The sequence below is a fragment of the Pleurodeles waltl genome, chromosome 3_1 (assembly GCF_031143425.1).
Source record: "Pleurodeles waltl isolate 20211129_DDA chromosome 3_1, aPleWal1.hap1.20221129, whole genome shotgun sequence".
Classification (NCBI taxonomy): Eukaryota; Metazoa; Chordata; class Amphibia; order Caudata; family Salamandridae; genus Pleurodeles; species Pleurodeles waltl.
In genome coordinates this window covers 1,718,621,512-1,718,643,145 of record NC_090440.1, presented here as the reverse complement: position 1 = coordinate 1,718,643,145, position 21,634 = coordinate 1,718,621,512, and the positions used below count along the sequence as shown (strand labels likewise).

Below are 21,634 nucleotides of genomic sequence, written 5' to 3'. Positions count from 1 at the left end.
CACCAGCAGGCATCTTGGCGCTACATAACATAACATGTGTATTTGTAAAGCACACGTTCACCAGCAGGCATCTTGGCGCTGAATAACAGATGTTTATTGTTACCCAACTCAATGGTACTTATTTTATCGACCTCAGAATTTTGGATGAATGGCTGAGTGAACCTGCCAGGATTTGAACCTGTGACCATGAGGTCAAACACAGGCCCCTACAGTGGATGCATTAGTCCACTAAGCCACCAGACCCGGTGGTTGCTTAAGGTGGGATTTCACCTAACTATAATGTTACTTTAATATTCAGATTTTTTAGTAAATTTCTAGTTTTTTTTTTTTAGCGTAACATTTTATTACCATACGTAAAGCTGTTTTTTGGCGATGAGCAGAGGACGGTTAGGCGCAGGGCCAGCCTGGTGCCAGGCTCTGCAGCCAACCCCACCAGACAGCAGATTCCTCAAACCGTTTCCATGCCCAACACCCACCCTGTATATGAAGCAGATCTATCATCTTTCTAAAAAAATTACAAATAATTTTAATCAAGTGTGCTTTTCAATAATGACCTAAAATATTTAATAACGTTTTATCGAACTACGTATCAGACTTTTTTTTTTTACATAGTTTTTATTATGACATTTTATGGTGAAAATGTGAAATAAATAGTCAGAGATACATTATTTTTTCTTTAAGAAAAAAAAATAAAGCAAATATGCCTCTGTTCTACCTAGGCCAGCAGGAAGTTACTTCTCTACCTGGAGCATGTTTTTATATTTATTACTTCATTTGTGCAGCAGTTAAAAAACAAAAAAAAACTGCAAAGTTCCTAGTACATCCAGCAGCTTTCGGGTAAAATAGAAGCATCAAGTGATTAATGTGCCTGCTGGGGAGAGATGGGCGTTTTGTCTAGTGCCAGTTTTTACTCATCTAAGGTAGCTCAGATGGTTAATATTCCTGCTGTAACGAACATGTCCAATGCAAAGAGCAGTATTTTCTGTACATACTCCAGGGAGTTACTGTTTTTGTCACAGAGATTCTTTTGTTGCTGTGCTGTTCATAAGTTGCCACTGCAATCTAGCACAGTGAACTATGAACTGCCACCGAAGAGCAGCATGCAAACTGCATGATACAGGTTAAAAAGTTATGTTCTCTCCCAGTCTTTCATTATCCTTATGCTGCTAAAAAGGTTTGCTTGCACTGAAATACATTCTTATTATTAAAGTCAATGTTAAGCACTGTGTTATGTTCTGAATCATGTGTTTGTGCTTTTCCAAACCAAGCTCTCTTAGAAAATGCCTACCATTATGGATGACATGTGAATCCTACACCTTGTAGTCCCCTGTAAAATACTCCAATACCCAACACTAATAGAAAGGTGCTATAAAACAAACAAATTACATGTGACAGAGTCTATAGAGAGATAAGAGGCCCTTTTGGCTTGACTTCCTTTCCCCAATACATATTTATGTGAAAAAGCTTTCTCAGATCTTATGTACCTAAAATTAAAAACAGAAATAGTTTGGGAAATGTAGAATCTGACCTGAGGATTCAGCTTTCCTAAATAAAACCAAACATTGAAAAGTTGGTCGCTGAGATGCAGCGCCAACCTTCCCATTAAAAGTTTTCGATTTTTGCAATATAAAATAATTATATTGCTAGTAATTTGAGTGTTTGGTGTGTACCTGTTTGTGTATTTTAACAAATTAATGTTTAAAATTATACAAATTGCTGGGGGTCCCCGGCTTCCAGTAGTGATTCAATGGGGGTCCTCAAGAGTCAAAAGGTTGGAAACCACTGTTTTATGTGATACATCTTTAACACATTAAATGCAATCACACAACCAGTCCCTAGGTGGCACTGCAATCCCAGCTGTAGAGCAAATGCTCCAGAGTGGGAAATGCTTTTTGGGGTCAAGCACGCAAGCATGCAAGCCCTCAAGCCTGCTGTAATCTCTCTGAGTGCTTTTAACCATGCCCACCACACGCCCCTCAGTTTCATGGGGTGGTAGGCTTGCCTTTCACAAAAAAGAAAAAAAAAACGCTTGATTTCATTTGTGAAAGGCATGCATACATCATGCCTTTTCCGGTGTTTAGCCCTCCTCTAGCGTACCAGCCAACTACTAAAAACATACGAGGCTCCATGTTTTCCGCATGGTTTCTGGACTAATTTTCCTTTTTACTTCCTATGCAGCATGATCTCGCTGGGCAGTAGTCGAGCGCTTTGCATGACATCGACCCTGTTGCATGGATAATTGCATAACTGCCGATAAGTTTGACTGCGAGCAAACTTCTGTATCCTTTTGTGTGCTCCTTCACGCTCATGGCGTTTTGCTTTAAATCAGCTCACTTATGTAAAACTGTGTTACTTTTCATTTTGCCAATTCATGTGGCAATAAAAGTCCGGTTAGTACTTTACAAAGCTAATTGCTCTAAGTCGAGCACATGCAAGACCCCTTGCATTGCAAACGCTTGTAAAAAAATACGTACGTTCTCCTGGGGACCTAGGAGAATTACTTTTTTTACCCCTAGTGTTGTTGGGGGCTGCATAACTCCTTACAGCCCCCACACAATATTAACAAAAAAATGGAGTTGTACCCCTGCCAGGGACATCAATAAAAAACAAAATATATGTAAATGGCCCTCCCACGGCATTATTGAGCTCTCCTTGAAGGAGAGGTAAATAATAAATGAGCAGCTGCAGCCACTCATTTATTATTCACTTTTTGCTCTTTTTTAAAAAAAAAAATACATTTTTCTGGGTGTCCCCGTCCAACCCACGAAATAAAGGGCAGTGAGCCACAAAGCCCCAATGCCTCCCCAGCTCACTGGAAGTGGCCCCATTTATTCGGGTCATGCAGGAGCCAGCATTTTTCTTATTTACGGGGTGCCCGGTGCTCACCTGGGGCACCCCACACCATTATAATTCTTGGAGGTCACGAGCAGAGCCCCTGGGCCCCAGCAGGGGTGTAACAAAACCCGAGGGCACCCCCTGCAAAGTACATGGAGGGCTCCCCCAAAGCCCCACCAACTCTGTGCTCCTGCAAGAGTTGGCATTAAGTTTTTGTTTTCTAATGTACTGGCGTGCCCTGATGCCCACCCAGGGCACGCCACAGCTTTTGGCAGACCCATTTCAATGTATAGTCTTCCAAGGTAGATACAATTACAAGGTTACGGGGGAACACCTTGGCCCCACCAATGAATGGGAAACCATTAGCTTAGATGGCAACACAGTCCTCTCAGTGAAAGCTCTTCCCCCGCCACCTTTATAGTCTGCAGGGGCACTCAACGTGGCCTGCGAGAGTTAATGCAAAGATATGATGCTAAACGATACACCCACCTGTAAAATTACGTGCTGGACAACTAACATTCCACCTAGGCTGTCAGCCTCGCAACTGCTGCTGTGGTAATACAGTGACGTGTGGGGAGGGGGCGTTCGCGCGATAGAGTGCATCCCGCTCACAGACGACCAGGAGGCTGAGCATGGTGAAAAGTAGTTGCATTGTGAATACTCCCAACATGCGTTCCAGCAGATATTAGGAAGGGCACCATAGGGGCCAGTAAGCACTGTCACAGACGTTTATTATAGGGCGACCAGCATTTTAAAGCCAAAAACCGGGAGAGTTCACAAAAACAGAAGAAGGACTACAATTTTATTCAGCCCAGGGCACGGAATAACAACGCTCATCAGCATAGAATTACAGAAGAGGCACGAAGAGCATAATTAAAATGCAATTTTAAAATCCAGAGAAATGCCTGTTAACTAAATTGCCTTCTGATAACACCTGCTAAGTATCTCTGCTTTTAAAACCGGGATGTAAGCTAAATATCCCGAAATCAACCGGGACAAGTGGTGTGAACAGGGACCTTCCCGGCTAATCCAGGACTCCTGGTCACCATTTTTCATTATGTTCTCCTTTTGTCTATATAGCTGAAAATACAGACTTTTAACACTAAGGGTATAGCACAACTGCGATTAGGGTTAAGACGCTAGGGCTGGTAAAGGAGTTCATGAACAGACTGAGGAAAAAGATGATGAGACGGAAAAATAAGAAACAGATTCAGAGGATCGGGAAGGAAGAAGGGGAGAAACGAAGTGGGCCAAATAAGCATGGCTAGGAACAAACTGGAAGGAATACACGGAGAAAGAAGGAGAAGAGGAAGAAAACAGAAACGGAAGAAAGAACAAATGAAATGGAGACAGAAAGAAAGGGGTAGGAAGAGACTTGAGAAAAAGAATTGGGGGAATAGAGACATGATGAAAAGGGGAGGAAGAAAGAAATGGGTGAAAAAGTCTTGGGATGCAGGCCTCACCATGGTGAAGAATCAAAGCAAGAGGGACCCGAGGTAATTGTGCGTTCCTTCTATTCGCCACTTGAAATTCCATCGCAATTGCCAAAAAAAGGCAACTCAAATTAGGGTCAGGAATAGAAGAGCAAAAAAATACCAGGAAAACTTACAATAAAACAACTTTTGTAGAAGGTTAAGCTGCCACTCAAAAAGCATAAAATATCTCGGGAGCTAGGAGCAATTTGAAGAGACTTCAAGAAGTTTTGTAAGGTACTGGAAGCCAGAACCAACAGGAGGTAAGACTCTTGAGCTTCAATTGCACCACCGCTCACCTCTCAGATTCCATGCTATTTACCACCCGCCTGGTAGCAGCCCTTCATTTATGGAGGAACTCACGGACTGCATCAGCGACCAATACACGCAAAGTGACAATCAGATCTTCGTGGGTGACTTCAATGTCCACTGGGGCTCGCCTCAAGACACCTATGCGAATTTGCTGGCCACCTTCCTCTCTGCAAACGATCTTATCCAACACTGCACAGAAACAACACACTCTAAAGGCTCAATCCTGGACCTTGTTATTTCTAAAGCAGGCTTGCTGACTATCGCTACCCCTATTCATGTAGACTGGTCGGACCACCTCCTCATCCCATTCTCTCTTCACCTATCACACTCTATAACTCTTGGCCAGCCTAAGAGGGCTACTTCCTGGTTCCGTGACACTAAAAATATTGACCTCAGTACCCTCTGTGATTCTGCTTTGCTTTCACTTCCAAGGCTAGACCTGGACCTAGATGTTAACGAACTCACCTCCCAATGCATCACAGTCGAAATCAATAATGTCGCTCCTCTCCAAAGCAAAAAGAAAAGGCCCACTCCCTCAGCACCTTGGTTCAACAAATCCCTCTATGAAGAAAGGAAGTTCCTAAGAGCCCTTGAGAAACAATGGAGACAAGCGCCCTCCACTGAAAATGTGGCCACACTTCGTTCAGCAAGATCCAAGTACCACAAGCTCATCTTCCTTGGAAAAGCGTCACACTACAAATCCCTCCTTGACCCAACCAAAAATAGACCCAAAAAACTATTCGACCTCATCAAGAACCCAAACAGCTCTCCCCCAACCTCCAAATTGGAAGATTCCACAAAGAAAGCAGCGAAATTCGCTGTATTCTTTGACGAAAAGGTAAAATCACTTGTAGATCAGGTCATTCATCCTACCCCTACAGAGGAGCGCAAATCCTTAACCATTTGGCAAAATTTTGACCCCATCTCGGACGATGCTCTCCTTAAATGCATCCTCGATACAAAGCCCTCTAACCATTCTCTTGACCCCATCCCTAGTGCCATTGCCATTGACTTCTATACTAACTCTCTTTCCTATTGGACCACTTTGGTCAACCTCTCCCTCAGTCAAGGCTCCCTTCCTGTTTCCTTCAAAACTGGGCAGGTCACCCCTCTGCTTAAAAAACCCACCGCTGATGCGAACGACCTCAACAACTACCGTCCCATCACTAACCTACCCTTTCTTGCGAAAATCACAGAAAAACGTGTAGCGAAACAACTCTCTCGCCATATCAAGGAAAATGATCTTCTTGACAATTTCCAGTCCGGCTTCATTCAAAACTGCAGCACTGAAACAGCCCTGCTGCTAGTGATTGATGACGCGCTGCGGATACTCGATTCAGGGGAGTCTTGTCTTCTAATTCTTCTTGACCTTTCTGCAGCCTTTGACACTGTCAATCACAACACTCTCCTTAACACTCTTCAACAGAGAATGGGCATGGAGGTCACTGTGCTCAAATGGTTTGCCTCCTTCCTCTCTGATAGATCCCAAATGATCAAAATAGCGAACAGTCTTTCAGCTCCTTTAGCGGTCAGTCAAGGTGTTCCTCAAGGCTCCATACTTGCACCCACACTGCTCAATCTCTATTTAGAACCGTTGGGAAATCTCCAGAGTAAATCCGGGATCCACTATCATCTATATGCGGATGACACTCAGATTTACCTTAAGGTGGCCTCCAATCACGATCTCTCCTTCCTTAGCTCTACTCTCGACTCCATTCAAAACTGGATGTTAACTCATCAACTGATCCTGAATCCCTCCAAAACAGAATTCTTCCTCCTCTCCTCCTCACTTTCTCATCCCCCAGTGCAATCATGGATGGATCAGATCAATCTAATGAACAATAAGCCCATCATTGTCGAGAGCGCAAAATCTCTTGGTGTCATACTCGACAAAAAACTCAATCTACTCTCCCACATCGACTCCATTGCAAAGTCTGCTCGACACCAACTGCGCCTTCTTTGGGGAATTCGTCGCTTCTTCCCGGAGCACAACCTTAAAACCCTGGTCCAATCGCTGGTTTTCTCCAGATTGGACTACTGCAACTCTTCTTACTGGCCTTCCCAAATCCCACCTTTCCCCCCTGACGTCTATTCTCCATTCAGCAGCTCGTTTCATATATGGGGCCAAAAGAAGCAACACATTACACCCATTTTATCCACCCTCCGTTGGCTTCCCATAGAGGTAAGATCTATCTACAAAACTGCATGTATCACCCACAAAGCCTTGCACTCCTCCTCCCCTCGCTACCTGGTGAATAAACTGAAAACTCTCTGGGGGCTCCAGACCATCACGTAATGCAGAAAAGTTATTGCTTGAACCTCCCATTTTCAAGAAGGAAAGATCAATGGCCCAATCCTTTTCAGGCAACGCGGTGAGAATCTGGAACTCACTTCCGCCTCAGCTTCGGACCACCACCTCTTCCCAGGCCTTCAAAACTGACCTCAAAGCTCTCCTCCTTCAAAGACACTTCCAAATGTAATTCAAGCCCTCTGTTTTCTGAAGGAAGTCCTTCCATTATAGGAAATTCTGTTCTCCATGCCTATAGAAGTGCCTTCCCAGGGTGTTTTTGTGTTTTGAGTGTCTGCCATTTAGTGTAGTTTTATACCTCTACCTGTATTTTTTACTCTTTTGTATCATGCACACGGCACCTTTCCTTTTACAACGTATCATTTGCTACCTCTTATATCTTGTTTGCTTTTGATACATGCACAACGGCCACCACTGCCTCATGTAACGTAACTATTGTTTTAGTGTTTTGAGTGTCTACCATTTATTGCAATTTTTTATTTTTTTTTCCCTATACTCGTACTTTATTTGTTCTTGTAACCTGCACACGTCACTTTTTCCTTTCGTATTGCCTCATGTAATGTAACGTTTGCTTTTGTAACAGGCTCACTTGTAATTCTTCTCCTCTTGTATCTTTACTTTGCCTATTGTGAAGCGCTCTGACACCTTCGGGTAAAGTCCGCGCTATATAAAAACGCATTAAATAAATAAATAAATAAACCGCCTATTTGCACCATAGTGATGGCAGGGGTAGCCAGAGCAGTTTAGAGGAAGAAAAAAACTAGGGATTCCTCTGTGAGGCTGCTGACCACCAGATACTTTAGTTCAGTCGTGTGCGAGCGTGGCATCTGGTGCAACATGCACACTGTCACCTGCACCCAGCTGAAGGGCTGCAAGGACACAGTGCATCCTTTCAGTGCCCAGAGCAATATGTGCACAGAGACCATTTTCACAGGCGTGGGCTGGAGGAAGTGTTTTTATTGCTTTACAAATGCAGTTTCTCTATATACTTGTATAGGGCACAGACACGCATCAATATGATTAAGCATATCTATGAAAAGAAATGTGTGGATCCCTTCTCTAACCAATCGAGGCCGTTCTACCCCTTAGGAATTCGACACAGAGTTGCAGGAAGGAGAAGAGACTGTCAGAAGATCTAATCTAACGGGAGGAGCGGATTATCAGTCTCCTCGAGAGGAAGCCCACTCCTCATATTACTCAGGCCTCAGTGACTCTGGAAGAGGAGGTGCGGCGGGTGCTGCAGCACTCCGAGATATCCTAGGACTGCAGCAAGAGAATGGTAGTAAGGATGTATTTCAGTAGTTTTCGCTTAGACATCAAGTAGTTGTACCCAGGAGGGTGTCGAGAGACCATTGCAAATGTGAATATATGTTGTTTATTTGAGCTCATCTGCAAAGTGCAGCAGTGACAGGAAAATTCGCGTCAAGGTGCCAAGAAATTCAAGGGAAATTGCAAAGACAAACTAAAAAAAACAAGTCAAAGTCGCAACTTTGTCAGTGTTCAAACATTTGCAACGGCTTCCCCTGTTATCTGCACTTCTACAGACACACCTGAAAGAGCCTGGAGACGATGATGTATTAAGTAAAGCACAAGGAGGCGGAAGAGAATTTCTACATGGGTTTGTATTACTTTTGTAGATCCTGCAAGGCTGCTTCAGATACCTCAGCTACCTTCTGATTGGGTGGTGTTTCTGTTGTCATTGCTTTGGCAAACTTCAAACAGGTCTCCTTATGCAAAGGGGCCGATAATACTCTGATTAAAATAAGGTAATTTTCAGGGGCGACCCCAGGCCAGAGATGGTGCGGGATGCCATGATGGAGCTGTTTGGGAAAGCCTCTGTGTCGGGCGTGCAAGCACGACATCATGTCACGCTGGCCTGCACCGGATAGACTGAAGGAGTAAACCACACGTCAGCTTGGTCATTTTCCGTTGGAATCGTCCTAATTCCCTCCATATCGCAGTTTTTGGCTGAAGTGTGCGGGTCGGGCGCTGTCTGCAGCGTGATATATTTATTGAAAGGAGGATCCTTTATCAAACGATAGTTTTAAAAGATAGGGACTAGTTTGTGTAATTGTTCATAACATTCAGGTGTTCTACATACGACTATAGATGTTTTGGTATTTCCTTTTACACATAGTACATTGCCAAACTACATAAAGTAGTCACGTTTCCCAGTTCCAGTACGTGTTTTTCCTTCTGTTCTTGAATGTGTATTCCAGTGAACGTCTTAATAAAAGTAGAACTACAAGTCCCAGAGTGCTAAATATAAAACCTGCACTGGTGCGCTTCTCGCGCGTGGACGTCGAAAAACTGACAGAACCGATTTCAACTCAGAAAAAAAGATTACATTTTTCAGTAAATACGAAGTGTTACGAAAAAAATGCACTGCCATTAAGATACTAAACAGACATGCCCCCAGGGACCAAAATGCGTATTTAGATACTTCCGATCTTTCTAGTGCCTCTCCCAGTAAAACCGCGCCCAAGAAAGCCACAATGCAATTTGAGACAAACTGAAAAACACCACGAGTGGCTGAACAATTCACACCTGACTTTAAATAACCGGCCCACACTAACAATGAGAAATCTAGACAGTCCCCAACATGCTTCTGAAAGGACGACAGGGAAGGTGCAGAATAAAAGGTTATACGCATTTGACTGGCTCTGCAACAACAATAGTGATCTGTCAGACACACCACCCCCTGCAATCCCCCCTCTCTGCTTTATAGGGGTGCCCAGGAGGAAGCAAGCAAACTCACCTGGGCCAAAGGTGGACTTAATCTTAGAGATAACATAGTTGAGAAGGCTCTGGGGTACTCCTTGTACAGTCATAGCTGGAAACTCGGGACCAATTTTGAAAAACAATAGGGGTCTTGCAGCTGAAATCTTTACGAGCGAAAACTAACCCAACCCGCAACCCAAAACTGCTCGCTCTTCTGACAAGCTGAATCACGTGCTTCTGGGCTGCAGGTGATAGGAGAGCGTCAATCTCTTAAAGGGCTCATGTAACGCGTTAGGGGTCCGCCCCACCTGGTGTCCTTGTGCTAGAGGGAAGCTTCATCCCTAGCCCCTGGAAAGAGCATCGTACATGGAGAGCTGGCCATTGAGGCCTCCCTGGCTCATGGTTCTCGTAGAATTAGCTTTAATCTCCAGTTAGTAATTCATGACCAGGGCCATTGGAGTTATGCGGAGGACACATTTATGTGACATGGCTTGCCATATCATGGAGCAAGAAAACACAAATATGTGGCGCATTCTGTGGCAGTTTATTTCACTCGTTTACACACACATTAATAAGACCACAAGTCCCAGAGTTCTTAAAAAAAGCGAGACTGGACTAACTAGTCACGCATGGACCTGGGAAACTTGGCAGGCATGGACAGATGAATGGTTAACCTTTGAAAATGGCGTGGCACCACATTTAACATTTTCTCCACACTCTATATGTATCCACATTTATTTAACAGATCCAAAACGAGCAAATTATGAAACATTCTGAGAAGATGGGAGGGAAGACAGGAACGACAAATGAGATGAGGAATAGATGACTTGGTATATTGAAGAGCAGATATAACTTAAATTGAACAAGCCACTCAAAACGTGTGAGGTAAATTGCTTTATTCCAGTAAAGACTCTTTATTCCAGTAAAGAGTGTCTCCTGTCTCACCTTGCTGGGTTTCTTGACAGGATTACCAACATTCTAAATCAACTTCGGGAGGAGTGTTCCAATGAAAGGGGGAAAGGAGAGGAAGGACATTGGAGCACACATCTCCCTCTTTAAAATAAGAGGAGGGAAGATAGAATAAGAATATGTTAACTGCATAATATCAAAAATATGCAATGGCATATAAGGCATAGTATGAAACCCTCAACAATGAAGAATTAAACCAATAAAACCAATGTCAGGGTACGCCAGACACAATGAAGGAGGAATATACGTCATGCACAATGCAGGAGGAATATACACATATCACCCCATTTTATAATCAGTGTGCCATTTGGGCAGTGGAGAGTTTCTATTGCTTCTTCTTAAATTGGACGTACTGTCTAGCTGATCATTAATGGGTGAGTATTGAATGTCAATTCTAGGGGTTACGGTACATTTCATTAATCTGTCTATGCTCCACATTTTGACATCTTCTAATATCACTGCATTGCGTTTAAACCTTGAGATCCTTTGTGGCTGAGGAAACTTGCTTAATTTATTTTGGTTTGAAGAAGGGACTTATACAAAAACCCATTGCCCTACTCTCCGTATCTCTTCCTTCACTCCCTACTTTTTGTCATACCAATTTTTGTAATTGGTTTGGTTGGCTTTGATTGCCTTTTCTACCAAATTCCTATCTACCCATACGGGTTCTCCTCCATTCAACCAACTTGGAGTGGGTTTAGTTCCAGATTTCCTGCCCATCAAAAAGTGAATGAAAGTTATGGAATTGAGTGTTGTGTGGTAGGACCACACCATGTCTCAAATGGATTCTGGAATATGTTTGCCTATAGTGTGCACTAATTAAAATGATTCCTTTATCAATCTGTTTATTATTTCGACTAGTCCGTTAGCTGTAAGAGATTATAAGGGCATTCTTATGTGATCGATGGCCAATTTCTTCATTTCATCTGATGTAAATTGTACACCATTATCGATCACACAGGACTTGGGGATTCCCTCTACAGAAAATGTATCAATTAGTAAATTAATCAGTGAAGTGGTGTTTATGTTATTTACAAAATTAGTGGTGACCCAATATGAATGATAGGCAACCAGGACTATTAAATATTTGGATTGCATCACTTGTAAATTTACTGGCCTTATGATGTCTAACCCAATTTATTCCAGTGTTTGGACAGTACTATTGTGGGGGAGGGTAGTGGCGGGGGGGGTGAGAGTGGAGCCTTGCGGATGATTTTTGATTTGTCACTTATCCCACAAGTGTAGCAGTCTCTTACCTTGGTTTCTACCATTCTGTGCAAGTGTGAGAACCGGTATTCAGCCCTTATTTTACTGTTTGTTAAGTTTCTGCCTAAGTGCACTTCATGAGCTATCTCTTTGATATGTTCTCTGATATTCTCTGGAGGTATGATTTGTTTGTTTTTTTAATACGATTTTGCAATTGATAGATAACTAATTTCTTAATTTAGTATGGTTGTAAATTTTCTGGTTGCGATTTCCAATTTTCTGTCCAGCATTGTAAGATTTTCTCTCAGACAGATAGGAGAGTATCATCTAATATCAGGTCTTTTTCCCACTCTTCTTTTAGAATGGCCCAAATAAGTACAGATAACACAGTTTCATCTACACTAATACTATGCATGATGTTAGTATAGGCAGTCTGGATAACGACCACATGATTTTTTGCCTCTGGCACATATTCAACATTGAAGTTGTAACCTTTTAACACTGGCATCCATTTGGTAATCCTTCAGGTGGTATAATCTAGGATTTTGGTGGACAGTACAGGAACCAAAGATTGGTGGTCTGTTCTTAAGAGGAAAAGAAGACCCAGTAAGTAAGATTTACAATGGTAAATACCCCAAAAACATGCAAGAGCTTATTTTTCTGTGGAAGAGTAGTTATTTCAGCTCCCTTGAGAGTTCTCGATGCGACTGCTATAAAGTGTTTCTCTCCTCCAGCAACTTGGGACAGTGTGGCTCCTAGGCCTTTATTACTGGCATCTGTGGTTAAAATAGTTTGGAGTTTTATGCTGAATTTGCCAATATTGGGTGCATTGATTATGGCTTCTTTTACCTTGGTGAATGCTTCTGCACAAATAGTGTTCCATTCAATTTAAAAAAAAATGTTTTTTAGATTTCTTGCAGGAGTTGACCTATGTCTGCAACGTTTTTGACACATTTAGCCACGTATTCCGCTAACCCAAGGAATGATTTTAATTCATCCTTGTTTTTCGGTGATGTAGCATTTTTCACTGAGTCAATTAAACTGATTTTATATTTTCTGCCTTCATCAGAGAAGTTACCCCAATTCTGCACTTCTCCTTTTTAGGGTGGAGCCTGCATCGCATGCGCTTGCGCATGCGTTTCACTAAGCGAGATGCTTTAGGAATTAAAAAGGGCTCGGAGCCCTGTCCACGTCACATCAGTGTCTTTCATTGGCTCGTGGGCTTGCCTGTTAGAATCTGCTTGATTTCATTAGAGGAAGGCATGCATACATCATGCCTTTTCCGGTGGATAGCCCTCCTCTAGTGCATCGACCAAGTACAGAAAAACATGCAAGGCTCGCTGTTTTCCGTCCGGCTCGTGGACTAATTTTTCTCTATTTTCCCAGCGCGATTTCGCTTGGCAGAAGTCGAGCGCTTTACATAATATCAACCCTGTTAGGTTTACCCAGAGAAACAACCTGTCCCTTTGGTGCAACAGAAATGCCGGTTCAAAGAGATATTTCTGCATTCCTGAAACTCTTCACCTCTAAACCCCCTGAAAACAATAGATTCTGCTTTCTAAGCATGTGCTTTCACTAGGACGCCAGACGCAATCCTTCCAAAAAGATGTTTGCGTTTTGGTTTAACTGCTGGAGGATTGTCGTACATTATACAGAGAACGCTGTTGTAACCTAAGAGTTGCAAGTTAAAATCGCGGCTGATTTTAGACGGAATGTAATATTCCCATTCACAAATCGGGGATGTGCAATTTGCGCTCACAGGTCTATGTATGGGAAAACAGCTTACAATACGACTCGTATACATTACTAATGTACTTTGTACGTTAGTAAGGGGTCATAAAAAAAACGCATAATGAATATTAGCAGGTTGCAATTTGCGTACCTGTGATTGGTTACTTGCAAATGCAGAGATGGAGTTTTGCAATCCACATATCTACAGTTGGGGTCTTAAATTGCTTGCTGAGGCTAAGAGGCCCTTGGTTTGGAGGGAAGCAAGGTTTGTACGTAAGAGTTGGGATTCAACTTCAGTGTCCACTTGGAGGCCATATATATTGTATGAAAATGTTCACTTTTGAGCACAGTTGTGCATTGGGTTGAGCAAGTTTTAAGAATTTTGCAACTACTCCTGTTGAGTGATGTCTGCCCTCCACGAGATCTTTGAGTGATGAGAAGGCCTGGTGACTGCAAGGTGTAGTGAACTGTATGTACTTGCTAGAGGGGTTGGGGGTCAAAAGGCTGCACACAAAGCATTTACTTCTCAATTTGTATTACTCTGGGTAGTAGAGCAATGATTGCCTTGGACTACTAATTCAGGGCCAGATGTAAGAAGCCGTTTGCATGGTGCAAACTGTGAAAATCGCAGTTTGCGCCATGCAAACGGCCTAACGCGATGCACATTCACAAATTGCGAGTCAGCACCGACTCGCAATTTGTGAATGCGACTCGGAAATAGGAAGGGGTGTTCCCTTCCTATTTGCGACTCGCATCGCAATTCAGAATTGCTTTGTGACCGCGAATGCGGTCGCAAAGCAACTTGCAGTTACCACCAGTATCACACAGGTGGTAACTCATTTGCAAAAGGGAAGGGGTCCGCATGGGACCCCTTCCCCTTTGTGAATGTTGCCCTGAATGTTTTTTCAGAGCAGGCAGTGGTCCCTACACTGAAAAAACGAAAACAAATGGTTTTGGTATTTTTTTCATTTTGCAACTCGTTTTCCATTAAGGAAAACGGGCTGCAAAATGAAAAAAAAAACTTCTTTATTTAAAAAGCAGTCACAGACATGGAGGTCTGCTGACTTCAGCAGGCCACCATCCCTGTGAGTGCAGGGACTCTCTATGGGGTTGCAGAATACGACCCACCTCATGAATATTGATGAGGTGGATCTTTGCGACCCCATATCGAGTCGCAGACGGTGCCTGAGACACCGTTCTGCATCCAAGATTACGAGTCGGAAATTGCGAGTCAGACAGACTCGCAATTTCCGAGTCGCAATCTTGGAGTTTGCTAAATGTGGCCCTAAGCAGTGTAATTGCACGCAATGTAACGTGGCAATTATTAACAAAAATACGCTGGCGTGGAGCATGTTGGGAAGTACTGCGAACAATCTTTGTCGACTGATGGTAGATTCTGGTGGTTGGCTGAGATGTTTTACACTTTCTGCTCAACAGGATGTAAAAGTGTGACCGGATTTCTCTGGGGAAATCATTTGTGCTGCAAACCACACATGAATGTTTTAGAATGTAAATGTCAAACTGCCATTTCTTGTGTGTTTTTTTAGGGTCGAGTCTGCGTCACATGTGCTTGCGCATGCGTTTCACTAAGCGAGACCCTTTAGGAATCAAAAAGGGCTCGGAGCCCTGTCCACGTCACGTCAGTGTCTTTCATTGGCACGTGGGCTTGCCTGTTAGAATCTGCTTGATTTCATTAGTGGAAGGCATGCATACGTCATGCCTTTTCCAGTGAATAGCCCTCCTCGAGCGCATCGACCAAGTACAGAAAACATGAGATGGCTCGCTGTTTTCCATCCGGCTCGTGGACTACTTTTTCTCTATTTTCCCAGAGCGATCTCGCTTGGCAAAAGTCGAGCGCTTTACATAATATCGACCCTGTTACACAGTTAATTGCACTTTTTCCGGTTATGTACATAAATGCACTTTTGCCGATAGGTTTCATTACGAGTGAAAAGTTGGGTTACGAGTTTACAACGCTATCAGTTCTAGCACGAGCAAACACGAGACCCGTTGCATTGTAAATGCTTGTTTTTCTTCCTTGTAGTGCCTGCGGCCCTCAGAGCGTCCTTGCAAGCTGGCGGGAGAGTCTCTGCTACCGTTGGCAATGTTTGTCCCCAGGCAGCCCCTACACATGCACGCGCCACTGAGGTTGGCACCAGTTCCATGTTTTCTTCTCACCATCGCCTGCTCTTGTCTGCTTCACTGCTCCGACTGTAACAAGAACTGCATTTTATAATTAAAAAAAAATGAACTACCGAATTGTGCACAAACACGCTGTAACATCATTCCTAATGTCTAGATTTTCTCTTGAAGACTTTACATTTCAGCGTGTTCTGCTCAGGTTGCATAAGATGTCCTGTAAGACAAATGAATTCTGCACCCAGCGCTGCATCCAGCAGTGTATTCTTTTGATTTAAAACTCCCCAGTCCTGTCTTGCCGATAGGCAGGGGAGGGGCGCTTTTTCCATTTCACTAATCCCCCAGTTTTGCTAGCTGCCTAAGAGACTATAAATATTTCACCACCATGAGTGATACCCCAAGTCTCGCAATCTTTGTTAGACATTTGTGTTCTTTTCATAGAAGAAAAGCTTATTTAAATCTTAGAGGGAGCGCCACGATGTCTCTCAACATATTTATTTACTGTAGGGATGTCTTTCCACTTGCTTATTTGCCATAAGCAATCTCTGTACTGCACTTGCTGTGTTCAGAAAGGAGCTGTGTCATGTTTAACTCATATGTCCTCTTGGCTAATTGTTACTTGCGTAATGTCTTCCTGCGCCTGTGTGGGCGTCTTTGGGAACGGTTGACTTCCTCTCCTCCTCGTAGATGCCATTGTACCTCCAGAGCAGTATTGGGAGTAGGTTAGTTACTCAATCGCCTAGTCAGATGTCAGCGTTATTCTGTCCTTTTTAGCGTCACGCCTACAAGGGCGTGCGCTAACGCATGCGAGACGGTGTTGTGTTCAGTGCTCAGGCTTGGAATCCGCCTGTCGCTCGCCATTTGTTGGTTTGCGTGGCACTCTTCTTTACAGAGTCGTCCAGGCATGCCTGGCGTCATTTCCATTCCTCTCTGTGGAGGGGGGATCAAACACTAACTGATTTCAAATCAATTAGTGTCCGTTCTCTACTCCCCACATGATCAAGGTAGTATTTTCCTCACATGCAGTGCCCGCAAAGAGGAGGCCTGTGACTGGCAAAAAACATGCCCAGCAGGACATACAAAACTGAATTTTTAAATTTTTTAAAATGAACTTTCTTTTAATTTGTTAAGTTGTCTTTTCTTGGTTTCCATTCATGTTCTCTTTTTGTTTTTACTCATGGGTGCGGTTGTCAAAAGATGACGACAGTGTGATGAAGGGCATTTTTGGGCTATCCCATCATTTTTATGGGCGAGCACAAACCGCTCCGTCCATTCTATAATCTCTCTTTGGGCTTCAAACCACGCCCATGCCACGTCAGTCACTTACATTGGTTAATGGGCTTGTCTTTTAAAATCCGCTTGCTTTTATTTGTGAAAGGCATGCGTATGTCATGCCTTTTCGGGTGTTTAGCCCACTTACACAGCACCGGTAAAGTACCAAAAACATACGAGGCTCGATGTTTTCAGCCTGGGGCCAGGACTACTTTATCTGTTTATTTTCCACGCAGCGCGATTGCGCTGCATTTTACATAGCGCGATCGCGCTACGTTTTTTTTGCTCTACAACACTAATAGCTCTAACTCGAACAAATGCGAGATCCGTTGCATTCAAAATGCTTGTTTATTGTTGAACCTGCTTTCTTTAGTTTCGTCAATTGTCCTCAGGCTGTTGTGTTCTGGTGTAGAAGATCCATAAACTAAAATGTCATCTTGGAACCACATGACGTTAAGGCAGTCCATAAGAATGTGTTGCATGACTCTGGAAAACAGTTGCTGCAGATGCTAGCTTTAAGGGCAGTAGCAACAGGCACCAAATGGTGTGGTGAATGAAGTGAGGGACTTAAACTCAGAGTGCAGTCCTGTCTGTTAGTACACTGAGGAAAGATTAAGGTGGCCATTATGAACATGGCGGTCTGGACCGCCATGCCGGCGGTGGCGGAAATTACCGCCACCAGCATGCCGGTCCGGACCACCATATTATGTTCACATGGAGACCTCCACAGGTGGAACTCTGCCACTGTCAGGCTGCCGCCGCCAGGCAGCCTGATGATGGCGGAGTTCCTTATCTAACAGGGCAGCGGTGCAAGCAGCGCTGCCCGCCGGATAAAGAACCTGTGTTCCCCCAGCCTTTTCCTGGTGGTTTCCCCCACCAGGGAAAGGCTGGCGGAAGGGGTGATCAGGGGTCCCCATGCACAGCCCCGTCGCGCATGTCACTGACTGATTTGCGGGCAGTGATATGTGTGACGGTTGCTGCTGCACCCGCCACACTGCTACATTTGTCCAGGCCCAGCATTCCGCTGGGCCGGCTGGCGGAAACACTGTTTCGGCCCGCCGGCCCAGCGGAATGTTGTTTATTGGGCCAGCGGGGTCCTCAATGGGCTGGCGGTCTGTGTTTAGACCGCCAGCCAGAACTCGGCGGGAAATCCCACCGAGGTCATAATGAGGCCCTAAGTACTGTGAAGTATTGAGCATTTTTTATTAGACTCAACATCTCATTAATTCTTGGCAACAGGCACCTGTCCACATAGATACTGGAGTTAAGGTCCCTCAAATCTACACACGACCAGATATCCTCTGCATTTTTTTGGCTGTTGAGATTTAGGCTAGCAGCTCTGAACTTTCTATTTTTTAAATGACCGCTTGCCTCTCCAATTTACCTAGTTCTTTCTTTAAAGGCTCCCTTATAAGTAGTGGGATCAGGCGAGTTTAATGAACCTTAGGTATTGTACTACCTTTTAATTTTATTTCATGTACATAATCCCTAAGTAATCCAAGTTTTTCAGAAAATACCTCTTGGAAGACTCTGCAGATGCCCTCACCTGTAATAGGCCTTAAGAATAAGGGGGAATCCCGTAACCTGGGATCTGGGTAGGACAATTAATAAAGACACAAGTGGGCCCAATTGGAGAAGTGTAGCCCTTGACTTCTATGGCAATAGGTACAAAAAGCATTCAAAAGATAGGTTACAGTGAAGTGTTTTTCATTTGATTTAGGATTTCAACACTCCTACATGGTGTGTTTGTTGATATACCCAGTTATCCAGGATATATCTGCATTCTGCATAGCACTTGTGCACCTTATATTCACGCTGTCACTTGCACTGCTCCATCACACTATTAGTAGCACTTTGTTTATAAGTGATTACCTGAACAAGAAATTAAGGGCCTGATTATGAGTTTGGCAGTCTGAGGACTGCCAAACTCTCAGTGGCAGTCAGACTGCCTCACTCCTGGTGATCAGACTGCCAGATTATGATCCTAGCAGTCGGACCGCCAGGAGACCTCCGCCTCCACGGGGATCAGGGTTCCTGATGGGTTGGCAGCGGTCTGGCACATGGTCACCCCGTGCTAATCACAACTCATGGCAGCCATGGAAAGGCTGGCGGAAAGCTAGTGCTGGTGGCCACAGTGAGGCCCCTTCACTGCCCATGCCCATGTCACGGGCAGTGCAGGGGCCTACCAGCACCCTCAGAAGGTGCACTGGCTGCTCTGCAGAAATTGCATCTTCTGAGGGCAGTGGTGTGCGTCGGCATTGGCCTCGGTCTGAGGTCAATGCACCTCCACTGTTTCCACCAGATTGACTGACGGAAACATCTTAATGTGACGCTTCCGCCAGTCAGCTTGGTAGAAACATCGTAATACGAAGGGGGTGAGGCCACCAGCTTGACAGCAGCCTCATCCCCTCAGTCCGACAGTCGGTCCACCAAAGTCGTAATTGGGCCATAAGTTCTTGTTGAACATAAGATAATTTCTTTGTGAACTACCACATACATTTGTAAATCTTCGTCTAAACCTATCTATTGAAGGGTTTTTGTACCTATTGCTGTGGAAGTCAAGGGCTACACTTACTCCACAGGGATCACTTGTGTCTTTATCAATTAACCTGTTATGGGGCTGTCAGTGACCAGTACATGTTCTTTACTATTTGTTCTAGTTTTATGCCCAACTCTTTTTGGTGTTTCCACCCCAGTAAATTAGATCCTTGTTTCATTACATATATGAGTCCCTCCAAATTTATGTCTTTGAATAAGATGTGCATCTTGATCATCCCTTCTAGGGGAGTAGGGCCTTTATTATAACTACCCAGATTAATGTCGGGGGTTTCCAGTATGTAGTTCTTTGTAGCAAAATTATCTTGGAATGTATTTATGTTAATGAAAGTATAAGGTGAGCATGAATCAGTGTAAGCATTTATCTTCACTCCATCTAAGGCAATTTTACAAGTAGGATAGTTTACAGATTCACTTTTGTCAATGACATTCATGTGGAAAACAATTCATTTGTCAAGTTCTTCCTCATTATCTATGGATCTGACTTACCAACTGATCTTGAATTAATGAGCCTATTAAAGGTCCAAAGTTGAAAGTGGAGGACAATTCCCTAAGCACTGGTATGTAATATGTCACTTTTTCTTCCTTTCTTTGAACCCTACTGAAAAACTTGTGTCTCTATAATACAACATTAAGTTTTTCTTTAAAATTAATTTCTAGTGTTTTCAGGGTAGTTTGATATACATCTTGTAGGGCTTCATCTCCTTATCCTCTTTTTTCTACTACAGTTGTGGGGGGGGGGGTCATAAATCGTTCTTCCTTGTAGGCCACTATTATGTAATAGCATATGTTGTTTCCTAATGGGACACCATTTGTCTCCTCCTATGGCAATTAGGTAGGTTTCAACTAATTTCCCCAAGGTAAATCTGTTTCTCCTACTTCTTTAAGAAAAGGAGGGAGTTGACTTATGCTGACAGCTACCATTATGGGAGAAAATAGAAGGATTAACAATTAAGCAGGAAAACACAATAACAGCAGACTAAGTAGTTACAATAAGTGGGAATGATTGCTATTAGATCAATACACTTCTATTACTCTGCAAGAGAAATACATTATAATCAAGACTTGCAGTGATATAGGGTTGATAATAAGTCCCTTACCTGCAAAAATAATTATTATCACAATTGATTGATTAAGTTCAGTAGAAGTCCTGTACATGCAAAGGAATTCATTTTCACATATGCCTCGTTTCAAAGCTGCATACATTTGTGAGCATCATGAATAAGGAAGAACAGGTAAGGCTTTATATCTGCAAAAGAAAATCATTCCTAAAGAATATCACATTATAAGAGTTCAAAGACAATAAATAGAGGAAATTGAGTAAATGTTCATAGGATTCCTGTAAAAAAATAATTGGTTACCACAACATTTAATGCTGGCACAGTACCATATAGGTTGAAGGAAATGTTTAGAGATGGCCCATTGAGTAAATTACATTATCGTAGCAGTCTGAGGTTGAGGAAAACAGGTGGGGGCTAGCAGGAGGCAGTCCAGAGGCGGTCCAAGGATTGTTGTAATCAAGACTTTTTCTGGTACTGTGGCTTGCCGCTGTGCAGAGATATAAAAAGGGGTGAGAAAGGGAGCCCCAGCATCCGAAGTGGAGAGGATGCCCCTTGTTTCTGAAGAGGCACAGAGAGACCTGGTAGCTGAGATAGAATGATTGCCCCCACACCAGGGGAGGGCTGGTGAAGACACTCCAGAGACACTCCGGAGGTGCAACGGCAGCACGCACCTCAAGTGTGCAGTCAAACACTCCCAGACATGTGGCAGCAGGATATCTGACATTGGAACGGTGGCCGCTGTACACAAAGGCACGGAAGCAGAGTGGTAGAGCAACTGCTAGGATGCTTTGTACTGTGGCTGCAGGGTCGTCCAGCAGGGACGGTAGACCGTCGGGGTGGTGGAGACAAAACCAGGACCTTGCAGTGGTGTCTCCTGGCTCACCTGAGTGAATTGATTGACAGAAGACCCAGATCACCTGCAGCTGTGTACCCTGGCCACCTCAGCCGGTTGGTTTGCAAAACACCCGATCACTCTCTTCTACAGGGTCTTGGAAACAGTAGAGAGGAGGGTGTAAGGGTGAATGACGATTGCAGCAGATGTTGTTCAGGAA

General features: G+C 43.7%; 1 protein-coding gene across 1 annotated transcript in view; it reads right to left on the bottom strand.

Moving 5' to 3' along the window:
* MREG (melanoregulin) overlaps positions 1 to 9,876 on the bottom strand; it is a 163,076-nt gene extending 153,200 nt beyond the window's left edge. The window contains exon 1 of the mRNA XM_069225624.1: positions 9,686 to 9,876. Within this exon, the coding sequence (XP_069081725.1) occupies positions 9,686 to 9,758 (73 nt within the window). The 5' untranslated portion in view covers positions 9,759 to 9,876. The remainder of the gene's footprint in view (positions 1 to 9,685) is intronic.
* Between the last annotated feature and the right edge of the window lie 11,758 nt (positions 9,877 to 21,634).